This window comes from Rhinatrema bivittatum, chromosome 2 (assembly GCF_901001135.1).
Source record: "Rhinatrema bivittatum chromosome 2, aRhiBiv1.1, whole genome shotgun sequence".
Lineage (NCBI taxonomy): Eukaryota > Metazoa > Chordata > Amphibia > Gymnophiona > Rhinatrematidae > Rhinatrema > Rhinatrema bivittatum.
In genome coordinates this window covers 337,903,151-337,924,873 of record NC_042616.1, presented here as the reverse complement: position 1 = coordinate 337,924,873, position 21,723 = coordinate 337,903,151, and the positions used below count along the sequence as shown (strand labels likewise).

The following is a 21,723-nucleotide window of genomic DNA, read 5'->3' as shown; positions in this document are numbered from 1 at the left end:
AGTGAATTTTTAATTAGCAGACCTTAGCAGATGAATTTTCAATAAGGCACCTAATTAACACAGTACAAATGTACTTTTCATCCCCCCCCCCCACACACACACACACTTGCCTGATCTTCTAACTCAAACTACCCATGTATTTTATATTATGAGTAAAAAAATAGCCACTCCTACCACTGTTTTCAATATACGAATCACAGTATACAGGGAATAGTGGAATGTACAGATGAACTATATCATCACTCTCTTCTCTTTTGAAGACGTAAGAGGAGTTTTCTTAAATAGTTTGGCAGGCAAGAGATCTAAAAGAAAATGTATTTTGAAACAACTTTATCAGAAATCTTACAAAACAAGAAGAAGATTGATTGAATCTACCAGTACTGCATTGGTAGTTAGATACTGTTCAACATATGGCTCACGACAATCTAAAACCAGTTTGCTAAGAAAATCTATATCTTATTTGCCGAGTTCTATAGGAGAGCTACTGCTAGTCCCACTGACAGTATCACACAACCATTTGTTTCTTTAATATCTCTTCCTTAACTGTTCTTCCTGAATAACATCTGCCTTCCATTAACTTACTGTACAGTTCACAGTCACTGTTGAGGCCAACCGAGGCCATCATCTACTATAGGAAGTAACAAATTATTGCAGAGACAGTGTGTGAGAATAAACCAAACTTGAGGGAAATGCTATAATTATTACTTTTTTAATCAAGCTACCCTTGACTTAAGACCACAGTCCTTCAAAACTGATTCCTCAGCCATACCGAAACCTTGCCTCAATGCATCAAATACTGCACTATATTATGAAATTAAAAGTGACTTCTTTAAAAGTCTGCTTCTGCCCTATGGAACTCCTGTTGCCTCTGCAAATGAAAAGCAGAGTGTGAAAGAGCAGGGAGAAAGTTTTTAAAGAAACCAACACGTTTTAAAGTGTTTTTTTTTTTAATTTTCCAAATGCTCCTGTGCAGCCTCCAATCTCAACAGCCGACTTGCTCACATGACAAAAAAAGCACACCTAATTGCTTGATGAGGAAATTTCGCATGCAGTTTTCAGGTAATATAATCTTTTCTTATAGTGATCTCTGACTTTAAGGGCCAAACCCCATTCATTTTATTTTTCTTTCCCAAGAATATTATTGTAAATTAGCCAATGCTTATCATGAGATGCTGTTATTTTGGAAACATCACTTTAAAAATCAGACCAACCTATTTTTTTAAAGACTTGTAACACGGTGCTTGCAATAGATTTCAATAGAACTACAACAGTGGCAACCGGTTTTCTTGCGTCAATGCAGGAATGCAGCTGCATATAGAGAATTACAGTGTTGTGACTGTGATAATTCCAACTGCAGATATATTAAAGGTCAAGTTCCCACTAGTGCAGTACTACATTAAAATACTGAAAAAAAAGGAATGCTTTTGGGGAAAGTGACGTTATCGTGCAAGATGGCTGCCTAAAAACAAAGCTCCTGCCCGAATCCCAATCAATCCTCCTTTAGCTTCAACTTCTGGCATTATTAATGGCTCTAAAGGGATCGCAAGCGCCATGTACATACCCGAGATGGCATCAGCGAAGAAAAAACTTGATTTAAAACAGTTTTCTTTTACATCTGCCATGGCTGCTAGAACTTCTAGGCCTACAGAAGAGATGATGATGCAGATAGAAAACGTGGAGCCACGGGGCAATCAGGAAATCAGCTTTACCTCAGATGTGCCTTCTAGATCAGAATTTTCTAGATCGAACTTTCTGACTTGGCTCGGTGAGCTATGTAATGATGTACCCGAATTTCGCAAAGAAGTGAGCGATCTTATGGCTGAAATGCGTGGCAATATTGTGGACTTGGGGCACCGAGTGGAGGAGGCTGAGGCCCGCCTGGATGCCAGGCCTCGGACTTGAGTAAATGGCGGTCAGAACAGGAAAAACTATATGAGATAAATGAAGAATTGGCTAATCGTCTTGAAGACTTAGAGAACAGAACCCGCCAAGCGAACTTACTGTTTAGTTGCTTCACCGTAATTCAGAGCATCTGTGAGACCATACTGGAGGAGGGAAAAAGTACAACTGACAACCCCACTATCAAGTTGGAGAGCGTGCACAGAGTATTGGGCCCTAACCACACTAACCAAGCAAGTGATATAATCGCATGCTTTCATGATTTCCCCTTAAAAGAGAAGATAATGCAACTTGCTCGACATCATGGGCTGGTGAACTGGTGGGAACTAAAAATTGAGGTATTTCAGGATCTTGCTACTCAACCATAAAGAAGAGGAGAGAATTTTCGGACATATTCTGTAATGCGCAACAAGATCTTGAAATATAGATGGATGTTTCCTTTTGGCCTGAGTTTTACAGTCAACGGAGTGACATCCCGAGTCAAAAAGATACTGGAGGCTGAAGAGATTTTGAGAGCAGCTGGCATATAAGACTCTCAGCTGAAATCCACTGAAAAGGCACTAGAAGGAAATGGCCATTGAGATGACCACCGCGATTACAACGGGTGGAGAAAGGAGGTGGAAGACTGAAATGACACTCCGGAGGGTTGTCAACATCTAAGGACTTAGGCTGAAGCAGTGGGACTCGATGAACCTTTGGGTGTGAGATTTCTTCTTTCGCCTCAATGAACCAGGTTACAATGCATAGAAGGTGATAAAGATAAAGATAATGCCAGTTACTTGACTTGCAACAATAACAGGGGGAAGTTTATGATTAATAATTGTATCACACTGGGTGCAGGGAGGGGGGAGGGAGTGATCCTCTCGCACGATGTCAACACCCCCTCTATGGAGGAACCCACGAGAGTGGAACATGGTTTGCAGCTTGGGAGGGGAGGGGGGATGGTGGAGGTGAGGTTGGGATGAAAGGGGGGGGAATGTAGCTTGTGTTTTGTATGTGTGCTGTAAACTTAAGCAATGGGGGTCCTCGAGTAAATGAGGTTGGACCAGGTCTTATTTGGCAAGGGATGATATATAGAATAGTCAATGACAGACTCCCTGCAATTGTTTTGTGGAGAGAGGGAGAGACATAGTTATCAATGGGGAGTGTTAAAATTGTTTCCATAAATACTAAGGGGTTAAATTCCCCAAGGAAGGGGAGGGTGTTTTTCCAAGATATGATGTCATTGAAGGCAGATTTCATTTTCTGCCAGGAGACACATCTCCCTAAAAGGCAAGAGAAACTGCTATCCTTGGCGAAATATCCCCAATGTTTCCATGCCACAGCTACCACAAAGAAAAAATATGGGGGTGTGGGTATACTACTATCCGTCTCAGTTGTGGCTGACATTAATGCGGTCCTGTGGGATACAGAGGGAAGATTTATTTTAATTAAAATACAACTACATGATCAGTTATATACCCTACTTAATTTGTACACCCCGAATGTGGAGCAGGACCGCTTTATAGATAAGGTCTCAATGACAGTGAGAGACTGGGCGGAGGTTCATTTAGTAGTGGGAGGGGATTTTAATATGACTAGATATCCCTTCTTAGATAACATTGGTACTGGTTCTTGGGGAGAAAGGAAAGGCAGACGGGCTCTGAAGAATCTTATGGGTGATAGAAATCTCATTGATATTTGGAAACTGCAGAATTCCATAGCACGTAACTATACATATTTCTCCCACCCCCATAAAACTATTCACGCCTGGATTTCTTCTTAATTGACAAATCCTTAATGAGCTCAGTGAAGGCCTCTGAAATAGGCAATATAACATAGTCCAACCATGCCCATATTTCCCTCTCGCTACGTGTGACCAATAGGGAAGCGGGGATGGGCTTCTGTCGATTAAACAACTCTCTTCTGGATGATAAGACATATGTTAACCTCTGACCACAGAAATTGAAGATTTCTTGGATATCAATGATAATGGGGGTTAACACCTAGTATTCTTTGGGTGAGTTTAAAAGCCACTGTAAGGGGTAAACTAATAGCCTGGGCCACGTTTCTTAAAAGAGAAAGGGAAAAATCTGATCTGCTGCTAATGGAAAAAATTGTGAAGCTAGAATTAAAAGGTCCCCAAAACCAGATACCTTACAACAACTACAGGAAGTTCAAAGAACTTTAAATGATTTAGACATCGCTAAGATTGTGTTTCAGTTAGATCTCCTTAAGCAAAAACATTTTGAATTTGGCAACAAGGCAGAGCGACACTTAGCAAGGAGATTAAAAGAGAAATTCTCCCAAAATCATGTAACAAAAATCAGGGATAATACGGTGAATTTAGTATATACGCAAGCTGAAATCAGGTGGTTTACACGGTTTTATAGGGGTCTATATAATTCGGATAATGTGGCCACACCCTTGGAAATAACTCAGTACCTAAATATTATACTCCTTCCGTCGGTAACTATGTATGGTAGATCACAACTTAGTGCGGAAATTATGACCGGGGAAGTATTATAAGCCATGAAGGGGTTGAAAGTAGGCAAGTCACCGGGCCTCGATGGCTATACTGCAAAATTTTATAAGACTCTCAGTGGAGTGCTAGTGCATCACTTACTTACTATGTTTAACGCATTGAGAAAGGGGGACATCATTGACACAGCCACTAACACAGCTGGGATCACAGTGTTAGCCAAAGCAGGCAGAGATCACACACTCTGCGGATCATACTGACCCATTTCCTTGATAAACCTTGACCTGAAAATCCTGGCCAAGATATTGGCAGAACAATTGGGGAAGGTGGCACCACTATTGGTAGCACCAGATCAATCAGGGTTCATACTGGGTAGACTAGCATCTGATAATGTTCGGTGAGTCACTGAGCTAATCCGGATTTCGCAACAACACCGGTAGCCCTATTGGCCGTGGACACCAAAAAAGCCTTTGATCATGTCTACTGGTCCTTCCTCTTTCAGGTTTTAGTGAAAATGGGTTAAGGATATGATTTTATAACATGGATCCGTAGGCTGTACGAAACACTGAAGGCTTCTATTAAAATTAATGGTTCTTATACTGACCCCTTCAAAGTTAAGAGAGGCACTAAGCAGGGCTGCCTCCTATCCCCAATGGCGGTAAAGATTCGTGGTAACCACCAGATCCAGGGTATAATGGTGGGCAAGGGGGAATACAAGATCACCTAATTTGCAGATGATTTACTTACCACTGTACACCTGGAAAAGTCTTTGCCAGTACTGTTATTAGAACTGCGATGCTTTGGTAGTTTATCTGGGTTCAAGATGAATGAGGAGAAATCAGAGTTGCTGAATATATCTATGGTGCCTGAGGTATTTAGTAGAGTAGCTGCAGGATTGCCTTTTAAAATTGCAAAGTCATCAATAAAATACCTTGGTGTAAAGATAACCCCACACCTGGATGAGCTTTTCTACATTAATTATGAGCCTCTGATCAAGACTATCCAGCAGGACCTAGATAAGTGGAATAGGTTAGAATTCTCGTGGTCGGGGAGAGTGGCAATAATAAAAATAAATATCCTACCACGTTTTTGCTACCTCTTTCAGATGTTACTGGTAATAGTAGCCAAGGGGCAATTAAAATTATGGCAAAGAAAACTTTTGCGATTCATATGGAAGCAGAAACCCCCTAGGGTCTCCCGCAGAGTACTCTATCAAAATAAACTGAATGGGGGACTTAATGCTCCAGACTTATTATGGTACTATGTGGCAGCTATGATGGCGGTAGTATTCAACTGGCTTACAGTGGGGGATGTTAAACCATGGATTCTGATTGCGCAGGAGGCAGTGGGGGAACCACCATTGACAACAAGGGTGTGGAAGAATTTCTGGGGAAACCCATTTTACTAAACTAGTGCTGGCATTCTGGAGGAAATGGAGGGCCAGGTTAGTGAGGGATAGACGATTTTACCATCATACTTCTTTTTTACATACCAACCGCTTTCCACCTGGGGTGGATAGGGCCAAAATAAGGAAATGGCGGGAGAGAGGTATAACTAAGCTTGGGCAAATGTGGGATGGACAAATGATGATTAACTTTTCTGAATTGCAGAAGTCATACCCTCTGCTACCAAAAGACATTTTTGTCTATAAACAATTGGTCCATTATTTTATTACAGAGAACTGCTCTCATGATTTATTAAAAGGGAAAACTATGTTTGTAAAATTTTGTGAGCAAGCTAATTCACTTAAAAGGCCCCTTTCTCGCATATATGCCCTTCTAATGGCCAACTCAGTGGCCAAGATATATCAGCTAGCATGGGAAGGGGACTTTGGTGTACCAATGGATGATGGCACATGGGATCAGTGCCATATGGCTATCAGCCGTAGGTCAGTATCCTCTTTAATCAAAGAGAATGGGTACAAGATCATATATAGATGGTACCTGACCCCTGTTAAACTATTTAAAATGTCACTACTTCCTGCAGAGAGCTGTTGGAAGGGATATGGCCACAGGGGCACCTTCTTCCACATGTGATGGGAGTGCCCAAAATTGGGAACGCTCTGGGAATAAGTGCTGGTTTTCGCAGGAAAGGTACTAGGCTTTACTGTACCTAAAAATCCTAAATTGTGCCTATTGAATATTACCCAAGAAGTAGGCTCTGTTTCTCAAACCGGTCTGATCACACAGATAGTGACTGCAACACAATGTGAAATCGTAGCTTGGTGGAAGAGGCAAGAGACACCGACTCTGTCCGATATTATATCAAGGTTGGAGAAAGTGTATTACATGGGCCATCTTACGGCTATACACAATGACAGATTATCTGCATTCCGTAAAATATGGAAGCCATACTTAAATTGGAAAAATACAGCATAATCAGAATATAGGGGTGGGAAGGGGGGATGGGACTGGAGGAGGGGGGATTGGGATGAATGTGGAGGGGGGTATTGGAAAGTGAATAGAAAAAATAATACTGAGGCTTCAGAGATAGTAGTACACCTGTATTAGTGATAAATAAGAGTGTTTATTATACCACTTGATGTTATTCATTATTGCTTGCTATTATATCTCTTGGATATTCAATAAAAGTTCCAATTATAAAAAAAAACCCAACATAAAAAAAAGGAATGCTTTTTTTTTTTAAACCAGATTTTGGTTACGAAATGAGAGACTTCTAAATTAAGAGGTGAATTTTAAAAGCCTGGCACATGCATTTAGGGGAAGTGCGAAGAAATTGGGCAAATTTTAAAAGCCGCACGGATACGTGCATATCTCCCGCAGCATGCACATCTCCGAAGATTTCAAAAAGGGGCATGGGCATTTCGGGGTGTGAACCAGACATGTGCATGGAAATACTTATGTGCCCGGTGTGCGCTGAGGTCCCTGGCTGCAAAAATTTACTTCTGCTATGGAGGATGTGTAAGTCTAAAATAAGAAAACTAGACAGATCTACGGAGTTTTAAGGGTCGGGGCCGGCTGGAGAGACTGAAGGCTATTAAGCTAGAGGGATTTGGAGGAACTATCTGTTACCTAGAAGAATTGGGGATGAACTGGTAAAACTGGGAATGGCATCAGTGCGTCCCCCTTTTAAAATCCCCCAGCTTGTACGGTAGAAGCAGGATTTGAGCACCCATGTGCAGCCACTTAAAATTCAGTGCACATGTGTGCGCAGCCAGGCTATTTTATAACATGCGTACTAAGTCCCTTTACATACAGGTTACTGTGACTGTCTTTCCCCCACATTTGCCTCTTCCTCTTCCCAGTTTGCAAAGGAAACCTGCAAAGGGTGGAGATGGAGGAAATACAAACTCACAAAGAAATCTACGCTCCACAAATAGCGGTCTTCTCAAAACTCCCTCCTCAAGACTAACCCACCTCTATGGAACACCCTCCCCACCGACCTAAGACTTGAGCCAACATCTCAAACTTTCAAAAAGAAACTAAAAGCTTGGCTCTTCCAAAAAGCATTTACAATATCATGAGAACAATCACCACTTAACTCACTCATAGCCACTCCTTCCCCTCCCCCTATCCCCCTTCCCTTTTTTACTCACCTACTAACCCTTTACTACACTCACCAACCCATCTCCTCCATGATATACCCAATCTCCAATCCTCCCCTCCCCTCCTGTATACTTCACTTTCAACGCATAGCTCTCTGCTTCAATGGCAGGGGGAATGTGGAAAAGAGGATCTGTATATGGACAACAACCAACAAGGTCTGAATTACATAGTCTGAGTGGACAAAGGCATGGGTGTAGCCTGCTTATTGCTGCGGTTACTACCCCTAATTAAGCTAGATATTCACTTGGATGCGGTTCCGGCACTGCTTTCTACACTGGTGGTGGGGTGGAGGGGAAATGGAACTAAGGGGTACTAAAAGCCAGGCGTAACAAGTATGAGAAAAAAAAAAGAGTGCATGGCTTGCTGGGCAGACTGGATGGGCCGTTGGTCTTCTTCTGCCATCATTTCTATGTTTCTATGTTTCTATTCATCCAACGCACTCCTACATCCATCCTATGTGACTAAAATACCACAGAATGCCTATCCTCCAAATTCCTAAATGAACATAAAGAAAAAACACCCTCTCGAGTTTTTCTTTACCTAATTTATTTGCTTCTTATCTTTATTTGCCTTATCTATCGGTTAAATCTCTATCCCCCCTGTTTTGTTCTCCCATTTGCCATACTCTGTTGCATTGTAACCTTTTTTTCAACTTGTTCTATGTAAACCGATGTGATGACATGCGTTGAATGTCGGTATATAAAAGCAAATACATAAAATAAATAAATGTGCTGAGGTCAGAGGGGCCTCATGCTCACTCATATACTGGCACTATGCTCTCACAGCTGCTGGAGCAGCACTAAGGAGAAAGCAGGGGTGAGCGGCACCTGATGTCTGGCCTAGGTCCAGATGCAGGCATAGGCAACATAGGCAACTGCTTCTGGAGCCACATTTTGATAGGTACCAGAGCAACCCCACTGCTGCCATGCCTCTATCCGGGCCTGCCTCCCAGCCGCTAGTTACCTAAAGGAGCAACGTCCCGATCCAGCAGCAGCAGCAACAACAGCAACTTTGAAAATGAAATTCAGTGTAAGGTCTCCAGCCAACCATCGCACGCTCAAGGCCCCATGGCAGCCCTCACACGAGTTTACATGGGAGGAGGGTGGGACTGTCACAGGGTCTTGAGTATGACCAGCGGCTGGCGTCCCGAGCTGAATTTCTTTTTCACAGTTGTTGCTGTTGCTACCGGATCGGGATGCTGACACTTTAGGTAATATGTAGCTGGGGGGAGCGGGGGCAAGTGGGAGGACAGGAAAAGGGTCAAGGGGGTGGGACAGGAGTGGGCTGCATCTCAAGGAAGGGAAACTGCTCCCCATCCATCCTGCCCTTGCTGCTTATGTAGATCCTGCCCTGATCTGGCTGGAGAGGGGGAGGGTGGGTGGCAGGGGGAAAGGACCTGGTACAGAGAAGGAGTCAAGTATTAGTTGGGATTACAGTGGGAGTGAAGAGGAAGGGAGAAGCAGCCCAGATCGACCGATGTTGGGAGGAAAGGGGATCCAAGGTCCAGGGACTGGCTTTCTATTTTTGTGGACTGAGCTTGCAACCCTACCCCTCCGTCTAATCCCAGCCATCACAGAATTAGCTCTCTAGCAAGTGTGCTCATCGGTTAGCCAGTATGTGCCGCTGTTGCATTTATTATATTTTATTTATTTAAACTCTTTTGTATACCGCTTATACAAAAAAGTAGAGGTCTAAGCGGTTTACAGGCTGTAAAACATACTTAGTAAAACAATCTTTAAAATAAACTAATAAAAAGTGTAAGAAATACATTAAGAAAAAAGGTTAAAAAGAAAGGAAATTATTCTGAGCGTTGAATGTCAAAGGCAACGATTGCATGTTTGTTGGATGCCCTCCCTCTCCCCCCATAAGGACTGTGAAGGCTGCCCATGCAATATTCTCAGCCCCTGCTGATCAGAGGAACAACAGGCAGGTCCAGGAATTGAATCTTGCCAGAAATATGTTCCTGGATCAAGGCGTTAGTTTCTTCACATGTAGGATCAAATAGTATTTTGTTTTCATAATTTGAATCTGCATGGAGTGTGAACTCATTCTTATTTTCATGGAACCGCTGCATATATATCAAGAATACCCGGGAGCACCTGCACCCTACAATATTAAGTTAGGTTATTGATATTACTGAATCTACTACATAAGAAGTCATTATTATTTCCTCAATGAAGTGCTGCTAGCAATCTAATTCTTAAAAGTAGATTTCTTAATTCAAGATATTTTTTAAATTGATATCATCTTTTTTGAGAACTGATGGGCACACGGAGGTCAATATTCAAAAGAACTCGTCTGGCTAACTTAGCTGGATAAAACCCAAGATCTGCATTTTCTGCCCCTCTCACTGGTAACATTTTACCCAGAGCCAGTTAAAATTTAGCCAAAGACAAAGAGGGAGCGCAGGAGTTGTTGCTGAGCATGGCTATGATTTATCCAGCTAATGCTAATATTCAGCATTAATCAGACAAACTTAGCTCAGTAACCCCTTCATTTATCAAAATGCTCTAAGGCGTTTTCACATGCGTTAAGGGCTTATCACATGCGAAAAGCACCATTAATGCATGCAATAAGCCCTTAACGCATGTGAAAACGCCTTTAACGCATGCAATAGCACCATATCATATGGTGTGATGCAAATCTGAAAAAGAAAGGAGTTAGGGGCAGGGTTTACTGTTTTGTGAAGCCCTATTGCATGGCTGTAATGCTGATTTTAGCTACAACTTTTTTGGGAGTGTTAAGTTGTGTGATAGCTGCATTGCCTGTTGTGATGTTTTTCACAGATGCTGGTTTTGGTACTTTGAAGCTTCCAGAGTGTTCACCTTGCTATGAAGAGGGAGAGGGAGAGGGAGAGAGAGAACCTAGCTGTAATCCCATCACCCTAGAGAGGTATTTATATCTCTATGGGAGGCCCACCTAGTAACTCGAGGTGATGTTTAGGTATTAGTGTAGGGGTTAGGGGCCACTTTGACATTCAATGTGAGACGTACGAACGGAACAGTGCTCTCTTTTGAACATTTGATGATCCTCGGAGTGAGGAAACTCACCCAAAGATGAGATTTGTGCAATGTTCTCTCAACCTAGCTTGATGGACTCTCTACCTGGGTAACATCAAGCTCGTGGCCCTGAGAAGCACACAGTACCGCCCCCCCCCCCCCCCCCATACCTGTTTCGGCGTCGACTGTTTATATTTCTCTTTGCCGCGAGCAGGATAGGCCCCACGTGGCTGATCTTCGGCGCCCCCTATGGCTTGGCGCCCTGAGAAGCACACAGCGTCGAAACAGGTAGGGGGGCAGCAGGTAAGGGGGGGTTCTAGGTAGGGTTGGGGGCGGGTTAGGTAGGGGAAGGGAGAGGAAGGTGCGGGGGGGGGGGGGGGGGGCGGAGGGAACGGAGGCAGGCTGCGTGGCTTGAGCACACCCTTGCGCGCACCAACCCTGGATTTTATAACATAAAATCGGGCGTAGATTTGTTCGCAACTGGTTGAGCGAACAAATCTGCGCCCTCACGCAGGTTTTAAAATCTGCCCCTGTGGTTTTAATAACTTTGTATAATTAAGTGCCATCTCCAAATTTGATTACCTCACTTGTTTCTCCCATTTCTAGATCATTTCTAGATCATTTATGAATATGTTAAACAGCACAGGTCCCAATACTGATCCACTAATGATCTTTCTCCATTTGGAAAACTGACCACTTATTCCTACCCTCTGTTTCCTGTATTTTAAACCAGTTCTCAATCCACAATAGAACACTGCCTCCTATCCCATGACTTTTCACTTTCTCGAGGAGTCTCTCACGGGGGACCTTGTCAAATGCCGTCTGAAAATCTCATGATGGGATTATGGTTCTGCCCTGGTTAACTGAATCCTATTTTATTACACTCAAGTCAGGTTAAGGTGGGAGCTTTAAAACAAGTAATGGAGAAAGATAATCTCAGGGAACTAGGTAGGCATACGTTTCCCTCCAGAAATATAATTTATGTTCTAGTTTCTATCCAACACATCAGTGACACCATTGCAAAAATCTTACAATATAGCATTCTAGAGTGAAGTAAAATTGTCTGCCAATTACTTCTTAGGCTGAAAACAATTAAGCCCCCAATTTTCAACAGATTTTTCCCATAGGCCCAGAGTGGAGAAATATCTCTTGCTTATTAGGTTCCCAGGATACATCACATTTAATAGCTCAGCCTTCATGAGCACTAAATGGAATCCCTCTTATAGCTAATAAAAAGCACTGGGAAAGTATGCAGGGCTTCACAACAATGACTTTGAGCACAGTTGAGGTAAATTTGCTTCTCCCTCCCTGGATATTAAAGAAAATAGATGAAACAGCTTACAAATCTCTTTTCCTCTCTCTCTATCTAATCTTAAGGGATTGGGAAAATGCCTGTTGTCCTTTCTCGAAATGTCTCGTAGAAAACCTTATGCATTGGTCACCTTTACTCCATCATTAAATCCCTCCAACTGGTTCAGCATTCTGCCACTAGGCTGCTGTCCAACACTCATCACCACGAACGTATTACACCTACTCTACAAGCTTTACATTGGCTTCCAATTGCATACCGAATTCGGTTTAAACTTGCTTTGATCATTCACAATCTGCTCATCATGTAAATTGCCCTTGGGTCTGCCTCCCAGTCCCTCCTTCAAATCCCTTCTCTTTGCTTTGCTAGATCAGCCGCCGCCTGACAGAAGGCTTACTCTCCTGCAGGACCCTCCTTTTGGGACTTACTACCACAGAATGTTCGTCTCTTGACTAACAAAAAAGTTCAAATTCACTCTCAAAACTTATCTTGTCAGCATTGCCTTTTCATTAAGCAAGTCCCTCAGTGGCGTGTCACTATTTTCTCTAACCCAGTCTTCTCCTGTAACTCGATTTTCATTGCTGCTAAATTCAGCCTCTTCTAATTCAGTAAATCTAGCTGGACTAATCCTTGGCTGTAGCTTTTGTCTTCATGATTTTATTTTGTCTCAGTTCATTTATTTGACCAGATGTTTGTATTATGCCATATGTGTAACTATATTTGTTTCCTATATGTATATTTTATGCTTGTGTTATTGTTACCCGCCCCGCACTTTAGAAGGTGAGGGATGAAAATGATTTAAAATAAATTAATAAAAACCACCTAATAGCATTCTTTTTTTTTCCTTTTGATACCTGCATATAGTTAACCTTTAAAGGTGAATTTTCAAAATGTTACACACGTTAAAATTAGCTTATATGCACGTAAGTAGCCTCTACTCAAGTACTGTGAATTTTACAGGTCCCAAATTAACATGTATTTTCACACTGACATGCACATATACCTGTGGACAAAAGGGGCAGTCTAAGGGTGCTCCTGGATGAAGCCAACAGTTATTCGACTAAGTTGCTATGTTAATAGATAAGCGCGTACATTTTCCAGCTTACTCACATATTTTTACACCTGCTAATTATCTGGCATAAGTGATATAAACGTGTTAATTGTATAGTAGTGACTGGGTGGGAGTTCAAGCTGGAGAACCAGGAGGGTCTCAATGACCTGGAGAAAGACTAGGCAAACTGGTTGATTAATTGGTTAAGCTGGTAATTTCACTTATGTGCCTATGTTTTAAAACCCACTGATTTACACATGTAAATTCCGACTTATGCAAGTAAGTTTCTGTATTATAAGAGAGGCTTGGAGGCAGACTGAGGATAAGCCAAGCAGAAAAAAATGTCCTAGACTGTTTTTGCATGTAAAATATATGTACATGCATTTGTTATACTAGGTGGGCAAAGTAAGCCCATTCAATGCACTGAAATGCTTTCAATATAATGCATGTATTTATGTGTTGGCCTACATATGTACATATGTTGTGGGGGTAAACGTATACATATTTTATAATACTCACGGATGTGATATGCACGTTATAAAACATTATGGTAAAGCCACACGTAGCCACATACATGCATATATGCAACTGTGCAAAGTTGTTTGAAAGTTATCCTCCCTATCTATATGACCATTTCACAAACATGCTGCCCCACCCCTGAAGGAAGTTCTGAAAGTTACAGTAGCAATGCAGCTCCTCCTATGCAGCCCATGAATGTAACTCATCTGAATCGTGTTCTGTGGATCCTAATTATTGTTTTTACTTTTGCAAACCATTCTATTTAATGAAAAATTCCTTGTGAGCCAGCATCAGGAAGTGACTGTTTATAGATGTGTTTTGAGGAAATCGCATTGAAGGATTAGAGAAACCTGTAAAATTGACTGCAGCTGTATTAAAAAAAAAAAAAAAGTATGTGCAGGAAGACAGAGCCAAGAAAAAATAATTAAAGAAATAAACTGCCTTGATCTTAATTTTCCTCTTTCTCTCATCTTCCCTGAGTGGTTGTCATGGTCAGCACCTGCTCACATCCCAAGAGCCAGCTTATTTTTTGAGCCTTCAGCTTATGTTTCCATTCTTCTGTGGATGGGTAGAAGACTCCAAATACCATACAATGGCAAAATAGGTCATTAGGGGAGCCCAAGCTGCTAAAATGTTTATCTGCACTTCTGAATGTACTGTGCAAGATATAATCCTACACTGCAGTATGAAAATCACAGGAAAAACCTTAATCATTTACGGGAAGAAGTTAAAAAATCAAAACAATACTGGTTAAAAATATCCCCCCCCCCATACATGATGTGAGAATCAGTCTTGTAACTTGTTCAGAGGATTCTTTTAAATAATTTTTTATTCCAAGAAATCAATGCATTATTGACACAAACGTTGATAGCTTTGGCCTGGGTTTGCATTGCATTTGGCCTTATGACTTACAAGTAGGAAGACCATCCAAAACTGGACATGCTGCTGGTTTAGTAGAGATACTTTGATGGCATTGATCCAGTCAGGGCTTAGTAATTCCTTCCCTTTCAGTACTAGTACAGGCGATGTGTGCCATTGCTGTGAGATGTGCATGCAGGTGCGCATGAGAGAGGGGGAGAAACGGAAAATAGGGACAAATGGAAAGTGTGTGGGGGGGGGGGAGTGAAATGCTTGCAGAATGGTGAAAATCTGAATATCCTTTCTGCAGAATTTGTGAAAACATATACACAGTTGGTGTTGGTTTCAAATTGCTGGCGCTAGAAAATACAGAGCAAATCCATGGGAACTGGGAATATGACACAAAGGCAACTTTCCAGTGCAATTAGAACAGCAATTTGCTCATGGAGTCTCGTCAGCCTCCCCATTCCTTTCTAATAATGTATTACACTTAAGACTGTCTCCTGACAGATTATTCCAGACTAACAAATGAAGGGGCTTGGGAGAAGGCACTCATTTAATGTGTCAAAAAATAAAGCCCCGGCCTGCAAACCGAAATAGCTGAAAATGATCAGAAACATGTTTTTGATGGAAGGAAAGGAAAAAACTGCCCTCCTGAGAACCAGCAGGCAGCTCAAACAACAGCCAACGCGAATGACAAGAATACCAGAAACAGAGGTAGGCCTGCAAGCATTAACCACAAAATACAGCGCGGCTCATCCAAAGCAACATTGCCAGCAAACAGGCATCAGCCTTTAATGCCCCATTAATAAGACAAGAAGGTGGGCCTATGCAGTTTCTCTGGGACCCCTTAAGGAAAGTCACTGTGCAACAGGGAAATGAGTCCTTACGTCTGTAAAGTGAGGCAGAAGGTTGCTTTCCTGTTTTACTGACTTTTTGGTGATGTTTTCTGGAATGTGCCACATTTGCTTTTGTTTTCTAAATCATGAACTTAGACCCAGCAGTACCAGCAAATGACCAACTCTTGGGTGTCCAAAATAAAAAAAAAAAACTACCCACAAGAAATGTATGTTCTGTACTGTTTCCTGGAGGTTTAAAGGATGTGCAAATAAAGGTTGTCATAAAAGGAAACTATTCTGTGTGAGCATGCAAACTATTGTACTATTAGTAGCAAGTCTGAACTCAAGGGTTTCTACAAAGAGAGGCCAATTTTCAGTCTTCTCATGGGGCCTGCAAGTTTATTTTCAAAGTAAAACTCTGCAGGAAGTTTTCCTTTGAAAATTCACAGTGCCCGCTGCTGGGAGGGGGGATGACATTCTGACCTGAACACTGCGCAGATGCAAAGCACGCAGGTCAAAGCCATGAAAATCAGGCAGAGGGATTTCAAAATGAAATCCCCACACTTGCTTTCTTCAAGCTGCCCTAGCCCTGGCCCCAGGGCCTCTTGTTTTCCCTGCAAAGGGCCCAGGACAATTTTTAAAGTGGCCTTCCTGGTGGGTAAATACCCATCTTTTTAAACCTTCCATGTAGACAGTAATTTTCAAAAGCCAAATACCCGGGTAAATACGCAGTGAAAATTGCCCACCCCCTTCTGTGGGTAAAAGTATAAGCAGAGATCAACAACGTGCATATTTCTACCCACAGGAAAAGGAGGCGGACACAGAGGGAAGGTTAGGTCAGGGGAGGTAACCACACATGTAGCTCTGCATTTTCAAAACTGTGCACATTGCACGGTCTGGCTGCAGGTAGTAGTGGGTACTTTTCCCTACAGACTGCTGTACCAGTTCTCTTTTGCAAACTGCCTTGGGAAAGTACCAGTAGAGATGTGTACCTGCTCCAGTGGATACCTTTCCTCGAAGAAAATAATGTGCATATTTTGAAAATGCAAAAGTATGTGCATTGTTACTTCCCTTGACCTAACTCCACCTCTGAGCCCACTTTATTTTTCATACTGGTAAAAGCATGTTGTATTGTCATTGTTCCTCATGCATTCTTTTACCCATTGAAAGCACGGGCAATTTTAAGGCAGCCTATTTATCTGGGATATGGCTTTTGAAAATAGCCCACTATATTACCATCCATTAAACAATTGGGCACATCCAAATTTTACAATACAGAAGTTTACAGATTCCTGCAAAAATGGACAAATTATATCTTAGGCCTGCATTATAATTACCTGCAAACATTCAGTTTTAGTAGACCACAATAATTAAACCCTAACCTTTTGTTTGTTTTATGCTTAACTACTTCATAAGAACACTTTATGTGTAGAATTAAAAAGCGTAAGGTTATTATATATCAGTAATACCTTTGTGACAGGCAGTTCCTTCGATTTTGATTCAAAAAGGTGTTCTAGTTTGGATGTGTCCACCTTAATAGGTTCCAGTTTGGCCCACAGGAATTTTCTGCAGCTTTTGTTGTTTCTGCACTGCCACTCAAATGGCCTCACTTCATTCCAAAAAAGGCGAATGGTTTTCTTCTTCTTCACAAATGCTGGCTCACTCCTAGAAACCGGGGAAGCTCCTATACCCTGAGGACTGCTGAAGAGCGAAGGAGGAGGAAATAAGCTACAAGGGACTGGAGGTGGAGGCGGACAGCCTACTCCATAAGGAGGAGGAGGAGGGGGAGGTAAACCCAGAAAGGAGAGCGGCGGTGGGGGTGGGGGGGCTAGGGAATCTCTAGGACCTATATCTATGTCCAAAACATCCACATCATCATCCTCTCCCAGGTCCGTGAAATCCATATCTTTGATTTTAAGCTCTCTTGGACTAGCCATGAGTTGATCCCAAATGTAGTCCGATTCCTTCTTTGGCTGCACTGCTGTTTTTTCCGGGACCTTTTCACACGTCTCACTCTCAGGCATAGCTGTTCCTTTGGACAGTTCACCATTGTTGAATTTTTCAGCAAATGCTTTCACACTGCCTTGGTTGTCCAGGTGTTCAATGTCCATCTTCTTGACGTTCTCATCATTGGACTGGGTGCTGGCTTGCAGGATGGATATTCTACTAGCTAAGGTAGCAATGGATTCCTCTGCGTCCTCCATTTCCTTCTTTTTCTCCTTCTTCTCCTCCAGATCTTTCTCCTCGTCATCTTTGGGCTTCTTGTTATGGGCATACAACATGTCCAGCATAAACCGTTTGTTGTTGAGAATGTTGCTACACTGTTCATTCACCCCAATATCCTGAATGGTCTGTGCCCAGGAACCTGTGAGAAGATCACAGACAATTAAATTCACAACTTGCCTTCAGTAACAAATATTATACTAATGTAATAACAAATATGAGGGCAATATTTTTATGTACATCTTCTGGAAGTGAAACCATTCCATAGATTTTACTGTATGTGCAGCATGACAGACAGACCCAGCTGTTTGTTAAATTCTATCATCGCAGCCTAGTGTAGCCCTCTAGGTTCCCTGCATTAGTTGATTTCTGGAGGACTGTAGCCTGCTGATACCAATCTGGCTGTCTCACGGGCTGCAGGATTGCTAGGCTGTGCTTCCTTTTTCTGGTCTTTGTTTTGCCCTTATCAATTCTCCCTTTGCTTTTGCTCTTGAGGGAGTGAAGGATGAGTTGTTTGCAGTACTGCAACCATCATCTGTCTGGTTGCTGGTGGGTCAGTAAGACCACAGGGACCTGAGAGGCCAGGCAACAGCCTTACTGGTTTTGGAAGCTTTTTAAAGTGTTCCTAAGCTCGGAGGAGAGACATGGTGAGTGGGGGAAGGGTCTAGATACTGAATTGAATAGGGGATCTTGTTTCATGGTCATAATATCTAGAAGTCCTAGTTGAAACACAGATACTCATCTAGTTGGGAATTCTGGCAGGCTATAAAGAGGACCAAAGAGGCTGGATGTTTTGGGAAATAGTTATACTTTATTCAAATATTTACTTTATGCTCCTCTGTTCAACTATTTTGAGATACCCAGATGTTTGACCATGGCAAGTTCTTTCACTTTGGAAGATCACAGTGCAAGCTCATTTCATATCCTTACTCAGTAGTCTCATCTGGTCACTTACAGGAAACAGAATATTTCATCAGTATACAATATCATACAGAAATTCATCAGAATTCGCTTGTAATACTCATGAAGCTCCAGAAATAATCATAATCTCATTAATGACAAAACTACATCACATGAAATAGAATATGATTTCTTCATGCAATGTGTGTATTTTGACATTGTGGTCAATACGGATTTAGCAGATTCTTCCCCATAGGAGGTAATTTGTGACTTCCTTCCTGGCATGTCTATTACTAATATTAATGATTCACAGGAATTGCAGGAGACTACTTCAAACAATCTGAGAAGTCCATATTTAATAACTGTCTGGATAGTAAAATTAGCTGGATAAACTTAACCAGCTAACTTATTTATTTTTATTTATTTAAGAACATAAGAAGAAGAACATAAGAAAATGCCATACTGGGTCAGACCAAGCCCAGCATCCTGTTTCCAACAGTGGCCAATCCAGGCCATAAGAACCTGGCAAGTACCCAAAAACTAAGTCTATTCCATGTTACCGTTGCTAATGTCAATGGCTATTCTCTAAGTGAACTTAATAGCAGGTAATGGACTGATCCTCCAAGAACTTATCCAATCCTTTATTAAACACAGCTATACTAACTGCACTGATCACATCCTCTGGTAACAAATTCCAGAGTTTAATTGTGCGTTGAGTAAAAAAGAACTTTCTCTGATTAGTTTTAAATGTGCCCCATGCTAACTTCATGGAGTGCCCCCTAGTCTTTCTACTATCCGAAACAGTAAATAACCGATTCACATCTACCCGTTCTAGACCTCTCATGATTTTAAACACCTCTATCATATACCCCCTCAGTCGTCTCTTCTCCAACCTGAAAAGTCCTAACCTCTTTAGTCTTTCCTCGAAGGGAAGTTGTTCCATTCCCCTTATCATTTTGGTAGCCCTTCTCCATCGCAATTATATCTTTTTTGAGATGCGGCGACCAGAATTGTACACAGTATTCAAGGTGCGGTCTCACCATGGAGCGATACAGAGGCATTATGACATTTTCCGTTTTATTCACCGTTCCCTTTCTAATAATTCCCAACATTCTGTTTGCTTTTTTGACTGCCGCAGCACACTGAACCGACGATTTCAATGTGTTATCCACTATGACACCTAGATCTCTTTCTTGGGTTGTAGCACCTAATATGGAACCCAACATTGTGTAATTATAGCATGGGTTATTTTTCCCTATATGCATCACCTTGCACTTAACCACATTAAATTTCATCTGCCATTTGGATGCCCAATTTTCCAGTCTCACAAGGTCTTCCTGCAATTTATCACAATCTGCTTGTGATTTAACTACTCTGAACAATTTTGTGTCATCTGCAAATTTGATTATCTCACTCGTCGTATTTCTTTCCAGATCATTTATAAGAACATAAGAACATAAGAAATTGCCATGCTGGGTCAGACCAAGGGTCCATCAAGCCCAGCATCCTGTTTCCAACAGAGGCCAAACCAGGCCACAAGAACCTGGCAATTACCCAAACACCTAGAAGATCCCATGCTACTGATGCAATTAATAGCAGTGGCTATTCCCTAAGTAAACTTGATTAACAGCAGTTAATGGACTTCTCTTCCAAGAATTTATCCAAACCTTTTTTGAACCCAGCTACACTAACTGCACTAACCACATCCTCTGGCAACAAATTCCAGAGCTTTATTGTGCGTTGAGTGAAAAATAATTTTCTCTGATTAGTCTTAAATGTGCTACTTGCTAACTTCATGGAATGCCCCCTAGTCCTTCTATTATTCGAAAGTGTAAATAACCGAGTCACATCTACTCGTTCAAGACCTCTCATGATCTTAAAGACCTCTATTATATCCCCCCTCAGCCATCTCTTCTCCAAGCTGAAAAGCCCTAACCTCTTCAGCCTTTCCTCATAGGGGAGCTGTTCCATCCCCTTTATCATTTTGGTTGCCCTTCTCTGTACCTTCTCCATTGCAACTATATATTTTTTGAGATACGGCGACCAGAATTGTACACAGTATTCAAGGTGTGGTCTCACCATGGAGCGATATAGAGGCATTATGACATTTTTCGTTTTATTAACCATTCCCTTCCTAATAATTCCTAACATTCTATTTTGCTTTTTTGACTGCTGCAGCACACTGAGCCGACGATGTCAATGTATTATCTACTATGACGCCTAGATCTCTTTCTTGGGTGGTAGCTCCTAATATGGAACCTAACATCGTGTAACTACAGCAAAGGTTATTTTTCCCTATATGCAACACCTTGCGCTTGTCCACATTAAATTTCATCTGCCATTTGGATGCCCAATCTTCCAGTCTTGCAAGGTCCTCCTGTAATGTATCACAGTCTGCTTGTGCTCAATAAATATATTGAAAAGTAAGGGTCCCAATACAGATCCCTGAGGCACTCCACTGTCCACTCCCTTCCACTGAGAAAATTGTCCATTTAATCCTACTCTCTGTTTCCTGTCTTTTAGCCAGTTTGCAATCCATGAAAGGACATTGCCACCTATCCCATGACTTTTTACTTTTCCTAGAAGCCTCTCATGAGGAACTTTGTCAAACGCCTTCTGAAAATCCAAGTATACTATATCTACCGGTTCACCTTTATCCACATGTTTATTAACTCCTTCAAAAAAGTGAAGCAGATTTGTGAGGCAAGACTTGCCCTGGGTAAAGCCATGCTGACTTTGTTCCATTAAACCAGTGGTTCTCAACCCTGTCCTGGGGACCCCACCAGCCAGTCGGGTTTTCAGGATACCCACAGGGGCAGATTTTAAGAGCCCTGCTCGCCTAAATCCGCCCAAATCCGGGCGGATTTAGGCGAGCAGGGCCCTGCGCGCCGGTAAGCCTATTTTACATAGGCCTACCGGCGCGCGCAGAGCCCCGGGACTCGCGTAAGTCCCGGGGTTTTCGGAGGGGGCGTGTCGGGGGGCGTGTCGGGGCGGGCCCAAACCGCGCGGTGTTTTTGGGGCGTGTCAGGAGCGTTCCGGGGGCGGGCCCGGGGCATGGCTACGGCCCGGGGCGGCCCGGGGGCGTGGCCACGCCCTCCG

At 42.3% G+C, this 21,723-nt stretch overlaps 1 protein-coding gene across 8 annotated transcripts in view; it reads right to left on the bottom strand.

Moving 5' to 3' along the window:
- The window catches only part of FHOD3 (formin homology 2 domain containing 3), a 1,290,292-nt gene that overhangs the window by 137,505 nt on the left and 1,131,064 nt on the right, over positions 1 to 21,723 (bottom strand). For all 8 annotated transcript variants that reach the window (XM_029589835.1, XM_029589836.1, XM_029589837.1 and 5 more), the window contains one exon: positions 16,971 to 17,866. In XM_029589835.1, the coding sequence (XP_029445695.1) occupies positions 16,971 to 17,866 (896 nt within the window). The remainder of the gene's footprint in view (positions 1 to 16,970; positions 17,867 to 21,723) is intronic.